This window comes from Eutrigla gurnardus, assembly GCF_963514095.1.
Source record: "Eutrigla gurnardus genome assembly, chromosome: 14".
In the NCBI taxonomy this organism is placed as follows: Eukaryota; Metazoa; Chordata; class Actinopteri; order Perciformes; family Triglidae; genus Eutrigla; species Eutrigla gurnardus.
Window position 1 is genome coordinate 25185109 of NC_139937.1, and position 22609 is coordinate 25207717.

Here is a 22609-nt window from a genome sequence, read left to right on the forward strand (position 1 = left end):
GTTGTGTCCACTTGTGTTCATCAGATCCAGCCGTCGCTCCTCCACAGTCCAAATATGGTCACTTCCATTTAATGTAACAAGGCTCTGAGGCGCCTCTTCAATGGCTTTTCTATGTTGAAGTAAACTCTTTAAACATGCATGGCAGCTGTTCACCGCAATGATACATTAATTAATTTGACATAATGTACAAACATTTGAATAGCTTGTGTGTTTCAGAAAGATTTCTGATCCTTTTTAAAACCGTCTACACATTCGAAACATATCCCACATATCTGTGGCCTCTGAGAGGGTGAGAATAAAGTTGTAATAGTTGGAGGGGAAGCGTTGTAATTGCAAGAATAAAGTCAGAATATTCTTTAAAATAATCAACCTTGCATAGAGTCTGCTGTTCCTTAGAAAAGCTTGGCAAGTGATTCAGAAAAAAAGCCAGTTCAAAACTGCTCAATTCCCCCCTTTTAAAACATATTGCTTCCAATGTCAGTTTCCATTCTCTGAGAGACCCCTAGGGGGCGGTAGTGGTACCATCCCCATTGAGAAACACTACACTAGATGTGCTTTTGTTCAAACTGGTGGCGTTCTAGCTCATGACAAAACAACCACTGCTGCCATCAAGTGGCTTTTTAAATGATAAACCTGAATTGCTCTCATACTTATAGATACATACTTACTTATAGAAATTACAATAATAAACACAGCGAGGCGAATATTAAAAGCATCAGTGTCTCTTTAATTTACAGTCTCTAAGGAAAAAAAACAAACGGTAACAACACCTATTTTTAAAAATAAAAAAGGTAACCCTTTTAAACGATTAAACGTGAATCTTATTCTGAAGGTCTTCATCGTACAAATAAGACCAGCGGAGTCTCAGCAAGGCACAAGAATCATGTGATTCAACTTTATGGGCCAGTTAGCCACGAATCCCAGATTTAAAACGCATAAAAATCTTATTCTCGGATCTCTTGCTCTATAGACTCTAATAACTACTTCCAAACAAATGCAAATGTTGAGCCTCTTCTGTTACAACGTTGGCACAGTTGAACACAATTCACTGAAATCTTCACGACTGATTTAAAATCACCGTTTTGGAGAAAAGGGTTGCCATGGCGACAGCGAATGGGGGCGAAAAACACATCAAAGTCTACGGCAAATTCCTTCGACAGACAAAATCCCGCCTATAGCCAGGTACAAAAACGATGAATGTCTTTTGAAGAAGAAAAAAAAAACACATATATATAATCACTATCAATATTATGCATTGATTAGTGGTGTCAAAGATCAAGCGAAGAGCTACATATAGAAATCTTTGACAGCCACGTGTTTGAATGAGCAGCATATTCAATGTAAAGTTGTCCTCGTGATAACAGTCTCTCCTTTGGTGCCAGCTGGTATTGTAGATCTGTCGGCTGTTGAAAGACGATGAAAGACAGTTGACCTTTGACCCCGTGCAGTTTGGTCCCATGACAGATCGGGGGTTGTTTTTTATGTCATCTTGAGCTACAGTGTACTTATTGCTGTCAAAATCCAGATAAGACGCGGCTTAAAAAACGGCCTGCTTTTTTCGATACGGTAATTCACCTTTTTAACCCAAACAAAACATTTACTCAATTGCACAATTATAAGGCACAAGCTGATTTGATCTATGTTCACTTTCTCTTCCTACTTAAAAAATACAAATGTCAAGTTAAGTCGTTTTTTTTTTGTCATTACTGCAAGAAAAGAAACATTTCCCTTTTTATAAAGCAAAAAAAAAAAGCATGTTAACATAAATCCGACTAGTTGTGAGAAACAGCAATTCACCTTTAAACAGTGCTCCTACTAGTTACAAATTCTATCCCCGATGTGGAAAATCGTTGTCAAATCAGAGTGAGATTCCTACGCTGAGATTAAAAGCATCAGATTAAGAGTCCTAATCTGCATTTATGAATCCATAGTGTTGGATAAAAAAAAAAAACACCGAGTCAGATAACAGCGAAGAAGAAGAAAATGTTAAGATTTTCAGCACCACCGCTCCACCACTCAAGTATTCTCTCCGTCGACTCCTCCTCCTTCTTTATGGTCCTGCTCCGCCTCCTCGCAGGCGCCGCCTTGCTCCCCGTTGATCGGGAACTTGTCGTGGGCCCATTTGGGACCGTTGGCGTTGGCGCCCCCGGTGGCTTTCCGGATGATGAATCTCGCCCTCCCACGCGAGAAGCCACCCCGTCCCCGGCCTCGGCTGTACTCTGCCTCTCGCTCTCTGTCGTCGTGCTGAGAGAAAAAGAGAAACATTTGCAAGAAGCAGAAACTGGATCTGGATCTGGACCCTACTAGTGCTGTTGGAATGCAATTTGGGAATCAAATATAATTTGAATAGTAAAAAAATCAATACTAATCGAATACTGAAATTATTTTTATAAACGTGTTGTCTTGCGTTAGAAAATCTCACCCCCTAGTGGACAGGAAGTAAAACAACCACATTGCCGATAATGACATTGGCAATGTATAAACGTGTGTAATGTAGCTGATATAAATAATAGGCTGAATTTGAGCATTACAAATTTGAATATAATTTGAATATTGAAAAATAATATGGAATGAAATTCAAATAGTATTTTCAAGGAAAATCACCAGCTCTAAACCGTACCAAGTAGTATTTCCTGCTCTTGGGAGTGTACTCCGGGTCCCAGTCTTCATTTTTTGGGGGCACTGCCATGTTTGCTATGGTGTTACTGAGAGAACAGTTTCCCTGATTGTTGCCTCTGTTCCAGCTCCTTCCACGAATCCGCACTTGCTGGAATCAGACACAAAAACAAGGGTATAAAAGGGGCAAAAAGTCATGTATGGCGTAACGCGACACAACCAGACCTCCAAACTTACAAATCCTCCACGCGGCTTTCCTCTTCCCTCCGGTCCTTGTACCTCCGTTTGACCCAGTTGGTCCCTGTCAAAGCCTTTATCATTGGGATCAGGCTTTCCGTGGGGCAAATCCTCCTTCTGAGACTTGGAGGACGAGGAGGAGGAGGACGAACTTGAGCGAGAGCGCTTCTTCTTACTTTTCCTGAAAGGAGAAATCACACGTCCTTCAGTTCCTCGCGGCGGTAGACGAGCCACAGCTTTAATCACATTTTGTAGAGATTCCACATACTTCGATCCCTCGTGGCAATTGGTGAATTTCTCCACGGATCTGTCTCTGCTAGAGTCTGGGGAATCTCCCACATCTTTTCCCCGACCCTGATTATAATCTTCGTCGTTGGTGGGATATTTTTTGCGGCGCTCAATATCCAAACGAAGGTCCATCTGGTCGCCCTTCGTTTTTTCAGGGGCATCCTGAGCAAATAAAAACACAGAACACAACGTCGTGGACAGACTTTGGATTAGCATGGAGATGCTATCAGACTGCTCTCAGCCAAGCTGGTTTGTAAACTAAACAGTAGGGGGGGCACTCGGGTAACAGCCAAGCTGGTTTGGACTGAATTTCCCAGTGCACTTAAAGGGGCAAACCGTAGTTTTGCATGTTCTAGAATATTTTTTTAAAATCTGAACCATTCTCCAAAGCACTTTTTTAGATTTGCTGCCTTCAAAGCAGGTATTTAAATATTCAAAATCAACTTCAGAAGACTTAAAACGTTGCTTCAGATAGGCAATCCATCACTGTTGTCCATATGTAGTCAGCTGTGTTTAAACTTATTATAGAAGGGTATGTTTTTGGAAAACCTCCTTACTGGTGCGTTCAAATGCTTGTGGGGGGAAATCCAGCATCCGAGGCTTCAAGAATCTGCTTATTTCACATAATCCTTCGCTCGTTTGTCTTTTCTCTTCAGCCGATTCCCATATTTTCACATCATTTTAACATCGGAGCTTCGGAGGCGTGGTTCAAAACAATCCCTGAATGTACACAGTGATGTATTTCCTGTTTCAAACAAGTTCAAAGTCACTGAAAGGCCATCATCATACTGCACGGACAGGAAATGAAACCAATAGCTGCCGGTGAGGTGGGAGACTAAAGGTGTGCTTTGGGAAATAGTTGCTGTAAAGTAGCTTCATAGCTGTTGAGCTCTTTAACAATGAAGAAAAAGAAGATATGACTGTTCATTTTAATAAGGTTTTGTATATTTTAGTAGTATTTGCGCCTCATGAGTCCATGCGCAACAATAAAGGGATATGGTGTTTACTCAGAAAGTTAAGGGGTGTACATATAAAGGGCTTGCTGTTGGTTATTTCCTTCCTTATTTTGTTAAAGAATACTTACGAAGACGATCTCTTAGAGTCCTCTGATATGGCTTTGGCACAGGGGCTTCCATTTTCTGAACTTATGTGATTCGTTCGCCTCGGTCAGGCTTTTGCCCGCAGTCTAAGCAAGTCACCGTGTGCGAGGGCGATATATACCAAACAACATAGTCAAAGTGCCTTATTTTGCCTTATTTCTTTGGACTGTGCTTCACCCCCGGAGAGTGCAGTCTACAGGCATCTGTCTCGCTCGCCCGTTGTTTGTTCTGTTTTGTTTTGTCCCAACATACTTCATACTGCAAAATGTTCAGTCACCTTGTAAGTGCCATCCTCTGAGCTTTTCATCGCCTCAAAAAGTTGAGAGTGTTTCTTAAAAGCTCTCGGCGAAACATCAATTCTCCTGTGAGAGAGAAACACAGTTAAGACGATTTAATAAGGAATCCAGGAAACGACAGAAGTGTGTGGAGCAGTGAGGACGACACGAGGAAAACCGACGGTGGGGAAATAAAACTGACCTCCACCCAGCATGACAACAAACAAGCCAAGACAGTTGATTTTTCAGGGAGGAAAGGTGAGAGAAATACCTGAAAGCTGTTAAAAGAGGAGGTGAAGCCACAGCACACTGAAGGTGAGAGGGTCACTCAATAGGCGACTCTACCTGTGTATCTCTGGGCTTTTTCTGGGCTTCATCATTTCCTTCTCTGCGGCGCGTCTTTGGTACACGGTGAAGCGCTCATTTAGAGTCATTCCAGAGGACGGAAAGTGCTGAGCTGTGCAGGGAAAACAGTAAACGCAGCCGTTAAAGGAGAAAGTGATCGTGCCGTCGGTTTTCCATCCGTTCTTTAAGCTGCAGGAATAAAAACACTCGTGAGCTTTTTGGTTTGACTCGTCGGCTTCAGAACATGACGATGCTTTGGTTTGCAGAGAAGCTGCAGCTGTGATGAAGTTGGAAAAAAAAACAGATAATAGATGTACTAAAGGGATACTTCACCCATTTGCATGAAGCTTTGGAAGCCGGTAGTTTGAATGGTCGTGTTTCATTCCCTCATTTCCCAGAGACGGGAGATGCAAATATCCTCATTTTGCATCGGGAAAATGATAAAATACAAAAAAAGAGACTACAGACCTGTTACAGACCAGAAGGGGATTTTCAAAGGTCTTGTGCTCCAATTGGATGTTCGTGGCTATCTCAGCATCCTTTTCTCGTCAGGAAAGCACCAAATTCTCAATTCATGTTTACATTTGGACTCCATATATGACCCACTTTGAATCCAGATTCCCGTTTGCACCGGTGAAGCATCCCTTTAACGCGAGGACGGCAGACGAGGCCTCACCTTTGATGTAGTGGACGATGGTGACGATGTGCTGAGCGAACAGCTCCGACGGGCTCCTCTGAGACTGAGCCGCCTGAACGTGTTGGAAGATGGAGCGGAACTCCTGATCCTTTTTGGAGGCCTGCACTAGATCCTGAGACAGCTGTCGCTCCTCGGCCAGAATATGAGAAGAGCTGAAAATGTGGAGAAGATAAACATTTATAACCTGCTGCGTTATTTCCTTCTGAAAGCAGTATCATGAGTTTATGTGACATCTGGAGTACGCGATGCTCACCTCATCAGGCTGTCTCCGAGGAAATCCATTCTGACATTGAGTTTTGCCTCTTGTTTCCTCGAGGACATGAACGGCGAGTCCTCCCCCCGGAGCTCCCTGTCAGAGCTCCTCCTCAGGGTTGCCGTGGGAGACGGGGCAGAGGGCGATTTCGCCATCTTTCTGGCTTTACCGCCCACGTCCGGGGACGCCTCCTCGCATTTTCCCGCCAACTCCCTCTTGGAGAAGGCGGCAGCAATGGCCGCCGCTTTCTCCTGCTTCCGACTGAGGTACATGTCTTCCGCCATGGCTTCCAGGTCACTGTTGGCCACCTGTGAATACGACACATTCGGCCATTTGCCGAAGCATTCATCCAACAGCTCGCGGGCTGAGTGGGTGACCTTGGTGACCTTTGGCTTAGAGGACTCGTCCCCGTTGTGCCAGTCTTTGTGAAGCGGCTTTGCTTTGGGCTTGACGAGCATCTCCTCATCCTCCTCGCCGTCGGCGGACAGGAAAGGAGACGCTTTCAGGAAGCTGTTCAGGGACACTTCCCCGTCGGTGTCCTCCCTGTACTTTCTGGACACCGACTCGGGGATATTGGCTTTGCTATTGGCTTTCCCTTGCTCCATATTCACATCATTCGCTTGTGTGTTCTTGCCATTTCCCCAAGCTTTACCTTTTTTATTTTGCTCCTCCAAAAACCTAAACGAAGACAAACGGGTAAAGACCTGCATCCAACGTGCAAATAATCAAATCTGACAAGAGTACGTTTTCCTAAAACAGAGAAAAAAGATTGTAGGCTTGTTTTTATTTTTATCTATAAAATGTTAAATCACAAGTCTAATATTTTGAATCTCCCTGAATAACAGCAGTATGCAGGAGTAAATGACACCTGAGCAATAATCATAGCATTTTATCTGTATATCTAATGAAGCGTGCAGTAATAATTTCATAATAATAATTAATATGACTTATCTAGCTTTGTTAGGTACTCAAAGACACTTCACATTAGATGCTGGACAAATACAAGCACAGAATCCAAAAATAAATGTGACCAAAGAGAAGTCTTACTGTCTGAAGGCGACGGAGATGGCTGTTTTATCTCCGTCCAGGTATTCCTCGTTGGAGAAGAAGTCAAAGCTGGAAAGCATCGGATTCAGACCTTCATGTGAGGCTTTTCTTGCCGAGGATGAACTACACACCGTCTTCCAGGAGGGGGCGCCATTGCCGACCTCAGTGATTTTAGGGGAACGACTAGATTGGCTTGTAGTTTGGCTGTTCTGCCCAACAATAACAGCGGCGCTCGCCAAAGGACTGCTTCTCTTTGGGCTGCACGCCGCCACCGGCCAGTTCCCCTCGCCTTTCCCAACGCATGTGCCATCTTTGGCGTCTCCTGGCAACGGCGCCCCGACCACCTCCGCTGGCTGCTCCGCGTCTCCCCCTCCTCCCTTGGAGGCGGAGAGCTCCTCCTTTCCATCTTTGGAGTTAGTCAGCAACAAGGCTGGCCTCCATTTGGGAGAGGGGGAGTGCGAGGAGGAGGAAGAATGCTGCGAGTGTCTGGATAACGGCGAGGATGAGCGGTCGGATTGGTGAGAGAGACCACGAGCGGGGCTTCCTGCCCGCTGCTGCAGGTTCTGAGGGCGTCCTCGTGAATGTTTCTGCTGCTGCTGTTGTTGTTGTTGCTGCTGCTGCTGTTGCTGCTGCTGCTGCTGTTGTTGCTGTTGTTGTTTTTGAGGGTAATGCTTGTAATTCTTCCAGTTCGGGCGGAAGTTGTTATTGTAGCCGCCGCCCCCGCCCCCGCCTCCACGCTGGTAGCGTCCACGTGGGAAGTAGCCCCGCCCTCGGCCCCTGAAGTTGTACGGCCTCCGGAAGCCGCGGTGGTAGCCCCGGAACTCCCGTCCGTTCTGGTATCCCCGCTGATACTTCTTCTCCCGGTTGTGAGCTGGAGATCGAGATCTGGAGCACGACCGAGACCTCGAGCTGTCAACGAAACGCAGAGAGAGAAAATGTGTTTTTTTAGAATAAAATCCAAAGATTTGGAGGAATTTCTCAGGAATGCAACCCCAAAACCTGCGACTCAAAAATCACCAATTAACACAAAGTTAATTGTGCAGCTATTTATGTGAATGTCTGACAATCCAATCACCTGGAAAAGGAAAGCCGCCGGCATCTGTAGCTCATTTTGCACATTCTAAGCCCGTCCTGGTTTTTAAGCAGTCCAATGGAAAGCGAAGGGTTTGTAACTGTACACCACTCAAACACTCAGACATTCACTGGGGGAATATCCGCAGCACAGAAGCTAATCTAGCTCCGTCTCCGGTTTCACTGGGACTTTAACATCTCTGATGCAACACTGACTGAACAGTGTGTTACGTTTGTGTAGGCAGGCATGTATATGTAAGCATTTATCTCTCTGTATTAAAAAAAACAATCTTTGACGTTGACTGTTCTTCCAATAAAGAGAAAAAGAGCACTTTAAAGGGACTGTTCCACCGCTACATCTCTGGTGCAGAGCCAGGCTTCAGGGTCCAACTAGTCCACATGGTGGCTCTGCTGCACTTCTGATGGAAAGGAAAACTTTGCCATACTCTTGAGCCTGAATCTTAAACACAGTCTTAAGACTATAAACTCTGACACAGCATGTTATCTTTAGTGGTTTAAATCAGTCCAACGGGCTCCAAACAGTCTTTTAAAGACTTTCAACCGGCGTCTTTGAGATTACGAATGAAAGCAAATCTACTGTGAGACGTCAAACTAGTCAGTATTTTCCTCTCCAGCTACGGTACATCTTCAGGAAAGAATACAAGCCGACAACGTAATGCTCTAAATAGATTACATTACATGCAAAGCCACGTAAAACGCCCCATAAAGAGAAGACTCACCTGGTGTGTGTTTGCATTGGAATACAGCGTTAAAGAGCACCGAGCAGCGCTGCACTCTCACAGCGCGAGCTACAGATACTACATCTCCTCTGGCCGACTCTGGTGGAGCTGCAGTCACATGGACCATGTGAGAGCGGAAAAAAAAAAAACTTCACTCCATTGACTCTATGTTTGCCAGCTATACTGACTGTTCAAGCAGCTCAGGGATTTTTCTTCACCCACAAACTACTGCAGATAGTGACATCTTAATGGTCCAACGTATAATCAACACTATAGATTCTGTTATTAAACATGCCATTACAAAGTCCAGAGTCTGCATATGTGACCCATTTAACTACAGAAGTGAGACATGCTGACAGTGAGAGGTTTCAGGCCATCAGACCAGCCAGAATGTTGTTTTTCACCCATAAAGGTTGAGCGACATTTTGGGCTTGCAGAGTTTCAGTGCGACCACAACCCTTTCTGCACATGTGCAAGGTGGGCTCGGGGAGATTAACCCATGAGATTCCTTCCATGTCTCTTCCTTATGCTAATTTTAATACATGCAGTGACACTGCCAGGAAATGAGCCACCCTGCCGGTTTATTGCCACACCGCAGCCATTCTGCCAGGAACAGCGAAAGGCGTGAAGCCTCACTTCTTTTTTTCTTTCATAGCCAGCAGATAAACATGTTCTATTCATGCAAACCAACAGACAACACATTCTTATCTCGATTCAAAGGCCTGATACAAAATATTTTCATGTCACTGAGGTCAGCTCTCAATATGAAAATGTTTCCACGCACCCAAACTGCGTTAATATTCACTCCAACTTAAGTTTAAGTCACAAACCCGGGAGCTGACCTCGTTTTGAAAACATCAATTTCCTCTCTGTGCAGACGCCAACGCCGACCCAAATCCATTTAATATGCTAGAGGCGACGCTCTGTGAGTTCTTGAGAACCAAAGCAACAAAGTCCAGAAATCAAGAAACAAACAGGAAACGCCGCACTGAGCTGCTTGTGTCACAAATAAACCTGCATGTCAATTTCTCACCAGCACATTTCATGGTCACCTCCTTTAAGATAAGATTCACCAGATGGAATTCAAGTGGAAGAGCAGGAAGATATCTGTGCATAATAGTAATAATAATAATAATATTTCGTAACATGATATTGCACTTTTTCTTGGATAATCAAAGACGAAGGCAGCACTTTGCCTGCTGCACCTGCTGCTACTTTTCTTCATCACAATTCAAGCTTTAAGAATTAGGCGGATCCAGGCATTCGTCCTTTAAATAAAATATTTAATACATTTTTCAACAATCAAAGCAAAACAGTGGATCTCTGACCACAGATGACAGATTATTCATAAGAAAGTGGGGCTCTACCGGTAGTGGCGCTTCCTGGTCCGGGATCTGGATCGACTTCTGGAGCGGGAGGTGGAGCGGGACCTCGTGCGGGACCTCGAGCGGCTCCGGGACCTCGAGCGGCTCCGTGACCTCGAGGCGGATTTCGTGGATCTGGACATCACTGCAGCCAGGCCACCTCAAACTGTCACACAAAGAGGTTGTATGAACGGCGTTTAGGCTTTTTAAACAGAAAACAATACATGTTTAACACAAAAAAAAGAATTGGCTTTTTAATTACCCTTTCAAGGCATTGGCTGCGTATGGATATTAATATCTGAGTGGACAATTGAATGATCAATTATCACGGAAGATAAAAACGCATTTGAGGAGAGCCAAGAGTTGAAAATTTGTGAAATACAATATCCCGATGGCGATGAGTCATCCGAGATGATCCTTTAAAAGGCGGTCTTGGTGCAAAAGCTGAGTGAGGAAACCAACAGCTGTGAAAAAGGAAGAAGGCGATAGTGCAAGGCATCCAAACAGAACCCGTTTTATTTGGTCACTGCTCATTTGCATAAGAGGGCGGACTCGCGGCGGTCACCTGACCACGTAACTGTTGCGCCCTCTATAATATAGTAATACACGGTTATAGGTAAGATATGTCATACATTTCCTCCATATATATATATATATATATATATATATATATATATATATAAGTTGGAAAAAAGGAAAAGACAGCATGTTCACTACTATCTCAGCCACTGCATTTCTTTGAAGGATTAGCCCACAAGTCTACTCCAAGCCACACACACACACACACACCAAAAACACACCATACTTCCCATCTAGTTATGAATCCCGCCAAAGTAAAAGGTCAAAATATGTCGTACAAATGAATTTTTGAGGAAGTCGTGAAACATTGCGTTGGTTTCCCTCTGCAGCCACTTCACCGTGTCGGGATTTGCATGTGGTTCATGATCTGCTGTCAATCTGCAGAGATGTTCGCTTCTGGACCGTGCACTTTTTTTTTTTTACTTCAAAGGGATGTTGTCGACTCCTTCTATAGCGGGAGCATCCGATGATGCACGAGGCATTATCTCCGACATATGATCCTCGGCCTGCAGGACACGCCAGGGATCAAATAAATGTTCTTTCATGATGAGAGTCCTCTACCGGGACTTTGGAAGGAGGAAATTGCCGACTGCACATGACATTGAAAACCAGCGCACGCTAAAAACCAGCGCACGCTATCGCATGATGGTCCCAGTGTGCATCCCACTGCTACTATTTTGGAGGGCACTGAAATGTATCCGCCTCCCCCCTTCTTGCTCTATGAACTTCCCACTCTCCTCATTCCTGGCAGCTTGTTGTTTTTGGCTTTCAGAGAATAATTTCCTGAAGGTCCAGCCTCAACAGACCCGCCACTTTAGCTTACTCTGCACATTTCAAGAATGGCATTCAGATGTGTGCCCCCTTTCCAGCACGTGGTGCTGGTGGTGACGGCCAAACCGTAAAATAAAAGAGTCGTGCCAACCTTCTTCATTCTGCTTCGTGGAGAACAGGAAGTTGGCCTTGGAGGTGGAAAACTTTTACATTTTAACGGATGGCTCTGCATTTAGAATAGCTTTAATGAAATGTGTTATCATTCATATGGCCGTTAAGCGTTTCCTGCAGAAACCGGAGCGTTGCATTATGACTTTCATGTACAGTAGACGTGCCTGCATGCCTTCTGTATTCATTATAAAAAGAAAAGGAGTTGGAGTGGGGATAGCTTTGTTGCCAATGCTGGATTGATAACCAGCTGCAGCTGTCCCAGCAGCACGCTGTGTGGTCGGCTGCCTAATCACTGAGATTTCAGCCTCTCTGAACGCCGGGCCTTTAATCACTCACTGCTAGATCTGCACACACAACACACTTACTGACACGCGTCTTACTCAACTTGTGAGGACTTCAGAGTCGATTCTTATTATTTTGTCACATCCTGATCCAATCACGTCATCAACTACCAAACCTCATCGGTGTGCTCGTTAACTAGGGATGTCCCGATCTATTTTTTTAGCTTCCAATCCGATTCCAAACAGCATTTAATTTCGTGTTCATTAAGAAATACAGGCATCCAAGCTGTGCTCAATGGCTTTTATTCTCTCACAAATAAGATGAGAAACAAATCTGATCTTTCATTCAGTTCCCTTTATTCTGTTAAATAGGACTTTGGTTGTTCAACATGCCAGCACTTAGAAACTATAATATGAATATTCTGCAGGTAAACTTTACTATCCAACATAAAGTACCTTTACAACTCATTCAACAGTAATAAATACAAGTAAGCTTCACTAAACTTTACTTCTTGGAAGTCATTTTTTCAACCGCTCCACTTTCCAACTAGATAATGGCAGCTGATGCAATAGAACAACAACGACAAATAAACGTAACAATGGAATCATGGGAAATATTAAATATGGATCGGCCATGAAATTTATTTGGATCGGCCGATCCCGATCCACCTTAAAAACTCAGTATCGGGGGCCGATTCGATCGGATCGGGACATCCCTATCGTTAATCACTGATATCACGTTACTATTAATATCAATACACTGTGAATCCTTCACTTGATGATGCGGCATCAAAAGCCCCAAAAAACAACATTGTTCCTGGTTTAAAGTCCAGTCGGCCTGTAGAGGACTCTTCTTTGAGCTTGTTGATCATCTAATACTTGTATCATCAGGTGGAAGATGCAAAACATAACTTGACCTTATTTCCCTGGTAATGGATCTGGGTTCTACCAGGAACTACAACAAGAAGAACAGGAACTATTTGTAAAACTTGAAAAGCAGGACTGAAAACACATTATTAAGTATGACACACACACACACCTTGTCTTTTTTTTTTAAATAGTGAAACCGATAATGCTTCTCACATGGATAGAAGTTCAAAACAACATGATTAAACCCTCCTCCCTCCCTTATGTGAGTGTGGAGCGACAGCTGTGTAATCCTCATCAGCTGTTTATTTCATGTAATGGCAAAAGTAGCTCAGATAAACAATGGTGGGGCAACTCGATCCGCAGCTCAAAGAAACACTCCACTCATCAACTGCCCTATCATTAAGACTCGGATGCCACAGGGGCAGCTGGAATCACATTTGCTATCTATACATGCCCCTGAGGCACCCCTCGCTCCCTATTTCGGAAAAAAAAAGACACAGCAACTGTCAACTGGCAGCAATCCTTTGGGTTATTGAGTCTCCTCGTGCTCCCTGAAGACACCGAGGTGGTGAACGGAGAGCAGAGCTGTCCAAGACCAGATAAAACCCTCTGGGCTTCCCTTGTTGGGAAGCTTCCTCCTTGAATAGCCTCGATGTGTCCGAAACGACTGTTGACTTAGTTGTGTTTGTCTTCAGGGAGCTACTGTTACTAAATGACAGAGTTTGTGCAACATTAGTCCTCGCTAATCGCCCCGTGACAGACGAGAACGCCGCTCGGCTCGGCATTGATTAATGAAAACGCGATCCAAGGTTGCGGCTAACTTTCAGTCCGACTACAGGCGGCTTAGTGTCACTCAGCGGGAGGTTTAGATTGGATTTGTCTCCGCAATCAACAGTTTGCGACTTCTCGGCTACTTTGGCCTGAAAAATGGCGTACAGCTGGAGTGTCACCGCGGCGTCGCCCGCGGCAACCTGCCTGTCATCACTGTGAACTCTGCCACATACACGAAGGAAGTCAACATCCAAAGGTCCTCTATTTTTGGTCTGTTTGGAGAAGTCGGGCCAATGATGAGAAGATAGATAGGTGTTTTTAGATCACATCCCCGGTTGTATTGTACCAAAAATATATATATATATTTGTATTAAATCAAAATCCAATGTAGTTTTTTTCTTCCTTAAAAACATCAGCGAGGTACCATCCAACGTCAATCAATAATATCCATCCATCAATCAGAGGTAGAGAAGGTCTCACGGATTTAAAATCAACTTCCTCCCAATGTTAAGCCCCGCCCACTCGCCACTATCCTGTGACGCAGTTTCATTTTGACTTCAAAGTCTCTGCTTGATGCTTTTTTTAGGAACGGGTTGGTGTTCGTCTGTTTCATCAAGAGTGGCATGTTGTAGGACCAGTTCATTTCTGCTGCACTTCATTGGACATTCCCATGTTTCTTGGCATCACACACACACACACACACACACACACACACACACACACTTGATCAAAATGATGCCCAGCAGACAGGTGGCAGACACGCATGCAGGCACACCTTTGCCTTGTGTGCACTCTCTTGTGCTGCTGGTGTTTATTTAGGAGACTCAGCCTCAACTGTGATCCGGCAACCCAACGGGCCAACAGGAAATTGCATGATAATGTTTTTTTTTTTTTAACTTTTTTAATCACTGGACTGCAGAAATAGCTTCACGTTGGACCACAAAACCCAATAAGATAAGCACATACGCTCAGAGAGCGGTCTTGTTGTCCCTGTATGACGTGCTGGTCTCGGGTCAGGAGTTGAGTTGTTGACAGTAGGTGGAGGGACAACTTGGTGAAACCGGCAATCACAACAGTCATCCGGCTCACCACTAAGGCAACCGCCCCCCCCCCCCCCTCCCCCTCCCCCCATCCCTGAACCATTAAATAAAGTCTGAGATATAGATGCTGACTCAGGCTTATGAGCTTATATACTTCACAGACATTATTACTGCACGTCAAATGACATCACCGTCCCATAAAGGAGAAGCATATCACAGCCGGGGGGGGGGGGGGGGGGGATGTCCTGGATGGGATAGACGGTGCCCCCCCCCCCCCCCCCCCCCCTCGCTTTCTCCCCTCCATCATAACGACCCATCAATCAAACGTAAAAAAAAAAACGTCAGAAAGAATCTATGAATAAAACGCTTAACGTCACATCGGACTTTCATTCACAACGAGGATCAAACGAGTCTCTTTTCATACTGTTTTTTGCTGTATTTGAGCCCAGAAATATCATTATGAAGCAGAAATTAATCTTAGTGACTTTAAAACAGAATGCAAAGATTTCCATGAATATCTCCCCAGCGCTGCGCAGCGACTATCAGCGGCGTTTCCCACGATGCTGCCTGTCATCAAACACACGGCACTTTCTTTACAGTCATTCCCACGTCATAGTAAAATATAATAATAGCATAAACGGAGGGGAGAGAAAGTAGTACCCACCGGTCGGCGTTGTCGTTCGGCGTCGCCGCGTCACATTCAGACAGCGCGGCGTGATATCGCAGAAACCAGTTAAAGACTATTTCTCTCCCCTGGTTCTTCTGTGTGCCCGTGCTGCTGTGCGCAGTTTATGTCAAAGTGTGCATGTGCGTGTGCGCGCGCGCGCGTGTGTGTGTGTGTGTTCAGAGAAAGGGGGTGTGACCGCTCCGTGCGGCTCGGGGCTTCATGTTTCCTTCCGCCTTCATCGCTGTCTATCAGACTCATCGCACACACACACACACACACACGCACACACGCACACACACACACACACACACACACACACACACACACACACACACACACACACACACACAATAGTCTTAAAGGAAAACACCACCGCATTTCCATACTGAACTATGTTCTGCTCTGATCTTAGACGAGGTGATACATACCTCCCTCTCCTCTGTGCGTGCACTCAATGGCTCTTGCGCGCACTCCGCGCAGCGCTAATTTGCTAGCATGTAGCTTGTCCTTAGGATCCAAAGGGGGGTGAAGTTAGAAGCGACCAAGCACTTCCACGTTGTCCCTATTTAAATACGGTTACGTGAGTAGTTACACGACCCAAGTTTGGTTACACAAAATGAAACATGCCAATTTTTCTAAGCGGATAACAAGGATAACTATATAGTATGGCGGAATAACAACTGGAAGCACTTCGACGTCGGCGCAGTAATATCATCACTCAAAACATGACGGGACTATATACCTTCTGCTTGTTTTCACAACCCTGTACGATGCACGTTATAACCATGATGTTTGATTGTTCACAAACTATCTTACTACAACCTGATGCTTCCTCAACTGTGCACAAACTACTACAGGTAGTGCAGGCGACGGCGTGCAGGTCACGTAGGTTCTATTGACGGAAGTAAGAGGGGGAGCGGAGTGATGATATTACTGCGCCGATGTCGAAGTGCTTCCAGTTGTTATTCCGCCATACTATATAGTTATCCTTGTTATCCGCTTAGAAAAATTGGCATGTTTCATTTTGTGTAACCAAACTTGGGTCGTGTAACTACTCACGTAACCGTATTTAAATAGGGACAACGTGGAAGGGCTTGGTCGCTTCTAACTTCACCCCCCTTTGGATCCTAAGGAATATACTGGGACAAGCTACATGCTAGCAAATTAGCGCTGCGCCGAGTGCGCGCAAGAGCCATTGAGTGCACGCACAGAGGAGAGGGAGGTATGTATCACCTCGTCTAACATCAGAGCATAACATAGTTCAGTATGGAAATGCGGTGGTGTTTTCCTTTAATAGCGCCGCGCGTCCTTTAGTGACGTCATCCCGCCAGAGAGGCCGAATAAACCTCACGGTAGTAAACGTTCCTAAAGGGAACAGATAAAGTTACCGGTGTGTGTGTGGGGTGTTAAGAACATCTATCATATCGCGAGATTCTTGTGTATTCTCATTTGCTTATTAATAGAATGTGGCTTCCTTCTTCATTTTTTTTTTTTTTTTGTTCCGTCGGATATAGGTCAATGCCAAAAAAAAAAAGTCAGAGTCATCATGTGACTTGGACTTGACAGATCCCAGATCATAAATGTATTCAGCTCTTAACTATTACCTCATCTATAATAAACAAAACGTCAATAAATCGTATTTGTTTTATCACGCGGTAGTCAGGCTGTTGAAAAGTGATATTTTATAAATACGCTTCCATAAAGTTATGTATTTTCAGCTTTGATTACATTCATTTGACTGAATATCAAGTTTGGTAAATTGGCCAAAACGTCAGTTAATGAATACCTCTAGTGCCAACAAAACTGAACATTATATGCATCAAAAATGCCTCTTTTTTTAATGGCTGAACAGTTGTGCATTAGGCTGCACACATGTGCCTAATAAAGTGCATATTTCAGCAGGAAGTGCACTTTCAGTCGTACACTTGCAGATTTATTAGAAGGTTTCGACTGCAGCCATCAGTTTGCAGAGGCTCGTCTTTGCAGAGAAACGTATTGTGCACAAATGTCCTGCGAATGCCTTTTATATGAAATCAGCTGAAATCCTATTTGCAATAAACTCAACGTCGTTTCATCAAAACAGATCAAATAAGGGCCGGCTGGCAGTGAAAACTAAACTTCTAATAGACTTCTGTATGACTCAAACTCTCTGAATGCATCTTAATTGCACAGTTAATCATTGATCTTTTTCTCTACTTGGACATGAATATGTGCGGTTTCCATGTGAAATTGCAGCTTTATCTGCATTTCTTTCCTACAAACATCTACAGAATCAACACAGCAGCAAACAACTATTTGCATTGTAAATAAGCACCGGAGTCACAGTCCCTGTCTTTGTTGTTGTTGTTTCTGTGGGAGTTTTTTTACAGGCCGGCCTGTATGTTGTTTAGTGTACGTGACGTTGGCGTGCACCACCGGAAACAACAGTGGTTAGCACCATTTGCTGCCATGTTGAGAGCTGCGTGGAGGCAATGTACACATTTCCAAATGAGTTTATTAAACTATTACTTGTTACATCCTATTATTTCTATTCAGTCGAGGGTTTTAGTGACTCATGATCTGTTTCAGAGGCTTCCCATCCTGATTCCATTTTGGGGGGAAAAATACAAAGTCTTTGTAATAGTTTGGCATGCAAGTGTTCAAAATCATAGACACTAGTCATATTGGTTTGAAATGCTGACAAGGTCACTGCTGCTTTTTCAACTTTTCATTGAAGCCTATTACAGCAAAGACTCGCAGTTTCCAGTTTGGCACTATGTTTGAGGATTTACTTACTCTTTTACAAATCAGTGGTTCTATTCTTTCCCTTTAAATAATGTTTCACTCGTTTCACTTACATGTTGTATTGTAGCAGGAGGGTCTTAATGAGACTGTTTTTTGGGGGGGGGGGAGGCCCACAAGGCACGCCTCTAGGATCTCTTATCTTCTGGTTTTCTTGGCTTGTTATCAGATATAATATGTTCTACATTTAGCACAGCAGCCACGTTGATTCTCTCCCCGGAGCTTTTCTACATTATAACGGTAGAAATCTCCACCGCAGAGACACTCATCATGCTATGCATTAAACCTATTTCTACCGTCGTTTCCACGTTGACACAGCCAGCTCTACACAAACAACTTTGGGATTTTGGACATCAAGTGTTGATATGCTCTTGGATTCAAACCTTCAGTCTCTTAATAATCCTAATACATCTTAATGTAGACCAGACAACATTTACTGGGTGATAATAGTCTTAAAAGCTGCAATAAGAAAGACTTCTGTGCTGGATTTACAGAAGCGTAATTTGAGACTTGTGTGGCATTACATTTGTATTATTCCTGGTCTGCATGGTGGGTGGATGCACTATTCAAATAAGAAAACCTTTAATGTGTTTCCCTCACACTGCCTCTACCGTCTGGTTGGAGAAGGTACTCTTGTGTTTTCTATAATTTTATGCAATTTTTAATATCAAAGAGATTATATGTCAGTTACTAGATCAACTTTTACTGTTTAGCTACATGCAGCGTTGAGGAATACACGCCTCATCCTTATACGCTTCCCTGTCTGTCCAGGCATTTTGTGTCAGGGCTACACAAGTGTATATTTGCATTGGAAAAACATTCCCACCCATGTGGTAACGTGTGCACCTGCCGTCCTGGAAGTGCATCTGAAGTGATCATTTGAATCATTCAAAAATGTTAAGTGTCAGGAAATAGACAGAGTAATTATAAGTCAGCTAGGCAAAGTGGAGATCCCACGCATCAGGAAGTTGGGCAGGAAGTGGTGTTTTTATGTCTGTGAGTTAATAAGTCAGAGATAAAAAAAACAACTCTCACAGAAGTCAGTTTGTTACTCCACAGGAAACGAGTGCCAACACTAACCGTAGTCTGAAAAGGTCACAAGGTGGAAGCTAATAATCTACAGCCAAAGAGACAAAGCTGTTTTTGTCTGGTTTCTATCCCTTAATCCCATCATGCAGGGCTCATTAGATCAGAATTTGAATTTGTCCAATATTGATTTAATTTAAATTTGCACAACTAATGAATACGTGTGTTTAGTGCCAATTACCAAATGTTAGCATGCTCAAATACGCTAAACTAAAATGGTGAGTACCTGTATAAACATCTTATGCTGCGTTTCCAGTTATACTCGGAAGTCTGGATTTTTCGAGCTCCGACTCAGAACTTTCAACTGGAACGAGCCCCGAGGTCAGATTTCTGACTCGGAAAGTCGGACGATCCACACAAGCCTGAGTTGACATTTAAAGATGGCTGCCCCGGTTGTAAACAGAAAACACTGTTTGGCTCCTTTTTCCGACTTTGTAACTGAAACGCTGATAACTCGGGTGTGACGTCATTCCCAGCTCCGGCTACCGACTTCTGAGGTAAATGGAACGCACCATTAGCATTGCCATTGTGAGCATGTTGCTATGGTGACATTAGCATTTAGTTCAAAGCCCCCCTGTTTTAAGCACAGCCACCCTTTATTCAATAGAGCACAGTGTAGAATTGGGGGGGGGGGGGGGGTTATGTGGCATGCACTTTAACCACCCGGCTACCGAGGCGCTCTGACTGCACGTTTTGAATGATGTAATACACTCACAGATTATTTCTTAGTGAGGAAGTCTTGCTGAATTCTCCGTCTAAAGGTGCCAACCCTTTCCAAAACTTCTCCCAGCACATTTATTGTTTGCTACAGCTCCATTTTACTCATTATGATGTCGATTATTTTCCTTTTTTTTCTATTTTATTTCCTCCGATATAAAAAGTTACAGACGTTTTCCAGTTCGCTTATTCATTCTAATTAGTTTACAATACCATTGCCTCAAGGAGAACCCAAAACCCATCTGTCTATAAACACTGTCTTTGCTGAACTTCCACCCTCGGGTGGCCTCCTGCTTTAGCACCTACAGTTTGCCCCGTGGGCCTCTTCACATCCATCCCTCTGTCGCCTGTTAGCTCTGCATCATATCGCCACTTTCCAAACACCACGGCGGGTTATTTTGGGCAATCCCTCTGACACCACTTTCTCCCTCTGTGCCGGGATAAAAGAGTTCATACTCGCCCTACTTTCTATCCTCCACCTGTTGGAGCTGTCTGTCTCCTTGCTGACGTGAACACACAGAACTTCAATGTTAATTACTGCACCTAAAATCCCCTTCAGACACATGTTACCACTGTAGACTGCACATAAGAACTGACTTCTCACTGTTTTTGCCTTGAAACAGTAACTGAAATTGAGCTGTGAAGCAGGAGTTTTATAATTATAATGTCCATCTTCTGTTGTCTCTGAATGTTGGTGAGTTTCTGGTGAACAAACATGATGGCAGAAACAAACAACTGGTTGTTAGGCATTTCTCTTTGTGTAACACGGCCCCATCTGGTTGCAGTTACCACTTGTGAAGAGCCAAACTCTAAATAATACTGTTGTTTGCTGAATCATCGTGTAATTCATGCTTAGGGCACTTTGGTGGCAATTTCAACAATTAATAGTTCTCAAAATAAAGCTTCAATTGTTCTTTTCACAATAGCCATATTCACTCCATTCACTCCTTTCCAATAACATAGCACTGCTTGTGAAAGCACATGGCACACGAATAAGTCCGCGTCGAATCCCACATTAAACTCACTTAATCTACAACCCTGGCCCCGATATGATTTCTCTCAGCCAAGTCTTCGGCGGACCACTGAGATCCAAAGATCAATTTCACAGGAAAAGAAGAAACGCCTGCTTTGAATTTGATCATTTGAGGAAATAATACTTATTTTCTGCCGATCAAAAACACAGTTTTTGGACAGCGGTGGGAAAAGTATTCTGATTCTGAAGTAAAATAACCAATTCGATCAAATACTACAAGGCCTCCTTGAGTAATATGTAAGTGATGACTACAGATAAATGGCAGATATGCAAATAATTATACAGCAATTAAAGTGACATTAACGTTCAGCTGGAATGAAAAACTGCTTTTTGAACCCATGTGGCTTACATCACAGATGCAGAAGAACCTACAAAAACCTGGCTAACTTTGATCCATCTCCTTCCAGCACTGTTTGTACCGTTAGCACCGTTAGCTGCAAGCTGCCGGCTCAGCTGTTGATATGTTGGGAGCCCTATGGTGGCAAGACCTCGATAGTAGACATACTCTGTATGTCGTTCTAAGTACAGCATTGAGTAAATGTACTCGTACATTGCACCTTTTTTTTGACGAAGCAGATCTTCCATTGGCAACCGTCTCAGCATAATAACGTGATGCACTCCTGTAAATCTTTCCACAGTTGCAGAGCTGTCAAACGCACCTATTGTTTCCACTCATGTGTATATACACATTTGGGGTTTATTCTTCATTCCAGCCATTCTGAAATTGTTTCCCCACCCTATAATAATCATAAAAGACACTCGCTATGCCTTTACCACCACTTGTACTTTCTTTACCGTCACTGTCAACGTCACGCTATCTGACACCTCAGCTCTCAAGACGGGTGTCTCTCTCTCTGCCTCTTGTTGTCAATGCAGTCTCGGCCTGATAAGATGAACACGTAAGCAAGACAGCTGTCCGTGCCTTCAGCGGTTTCCATGACCCCTGTCCAGAGCCGATTATCACCCTCTAGATGTTTCTGCGGGGGCTTGAGTCCCGTCCTTAGCCATCGGATCCAGGGTCAGCAACAGGAGGGAAGGAGTTTAATAGTAGCTCTGATTATGAGCAAGAGCCTGATGGGATTAGTAGAGAAATAACGGAAGCCAAAAAGTCATAAAAATGGTTCACAGCTTTGCAAAGTGTTTTTTAAATCGGCCATGTTTCCGTAAAAGTTGTTAAGAGGAAGAAGACGTGATGAACCTATTTGCTTTAGCAACTGTTTTTATATAAGGGTGTGGACACATCAAAGAATAAATAGAAATAATATCTTTGACTCTCTCGCTGTAGTTGACGGGCAAATATTACCTTTAATAACAGGATATAATAATTACTATTGTAAATATAAACCATCCCTGCAGTGGCTTACAATTAAAATATGACCACAAAGGTTGTGTTTATTTCAGGACTGCTGCATTACTGTACACGTGGTGATTTATTGGATCTACCCCTGTTTAAATAATCTGCCATCCAACTATACAATATGTTGTGAAAGTAACAGCTAATTATTTGTCCTCGGGGGAGTGCTTTCTTTTTCCAGACCTTTCCATCCCTCCTGTTCTAATATTCTGCAAGTAAAGTTTAAAAGTTGCAACTAGAAGGCCATTTTTTCTCCTGTTAGGCCTATATTGCCTTTTTATAGATTTGATTTTGTTTTAAATTGAATGTATCTTGACGCTCTAAAGTGGAGGACCATAGACTTCATATAGCATAAAAACCTTTTATTTACTGTATTCCATTGATCTTGAATGCAGGTATTAATAGATGGTATATGACAATAATTCCGATACTGAAACATTCTCTGAAATACATCT

At 43.6% G+C, this 22609-nt stretch overlaps 1 protein-coding gene across 3 annotated transcripts; it reads right to left on the minus strand.

Annotated features, from left to right (window-relative positions):
- Window positions 1–706: 706 nt before the first annotated feature.
- On the minus strand, window positions 707–15334 carry thrap3a (thyroid hormone receptor associated protein 3a). Of its 3 annotated transcripts, none has more exons than XM_084026520.1 (11): window positions 15181–15334; window positions 10037–10199; window positions 6859–7767; window positions 5812–6489; window positions 5538–5710; window positions 4862–4973; window positions 4519–4603; window positions 3122–3303; window positions 2854–3034; window positions 2621–2767; window positions 707–2244 (listed from the first exon to the last, which is right to left on the minus strand). In XM_084026520.1, the coding sequence occupies exons 2-11, from the start codon at window positions 10174–10176 to the stop codon at window positions 2017–2019; spliced, it is 2835 nt and encodes a 944-aa protein (XP_083882646.1). In that variant the 5' UTR covers window positions 10177–10199; window positions 15181–15334; the 3' UTR covers window positions 707–2016. The 3 variants fall into 3 exon arrangements, with proteins under 3 accessions (XP_083882646.1, XP_083882647.1, XP_083882648.1); XM_084026521.1 differs by lacking the exon at window positions 15181–15334 and adding an exon at window positions 10296–10527; XM_084026522.1 differs by lacking the exons at window positions 10037–10199; window positions 15181–15334 and adding an exon at window positions 8670–8763.
- Window positions 15335–22609: the final 7275 nt, after the last annotated feature.

What these genes read in the sequence shown, in the direction of transcription:
- thrap3a (XM_084026520.1), bottom strand. Translation starts at nt 10,176, where the DNA reads ATGTCCAGATCCACGAAATCCGCCTCGAGGTCACGGAGCCGCTCGAGG. An exon ending in ATCTCCGTCGCCTTCAGACA is followed by an intron (nt 6,490 to 6,858) that starts GTAAGACTTCTC and finishes GTCTTCGTTTAG; the next exon opens with GTTTTTGGAGGAGCAAAATA. An exon ending in AAAAGCCCAGAGATACACAG is followed by an intron (nt 4,604 to 4,861) that starts GTAGAGTCGCCT and finishes TCTCTCTCACAG; the next exon opens with GAGAATTGATGTTTCGCCGA.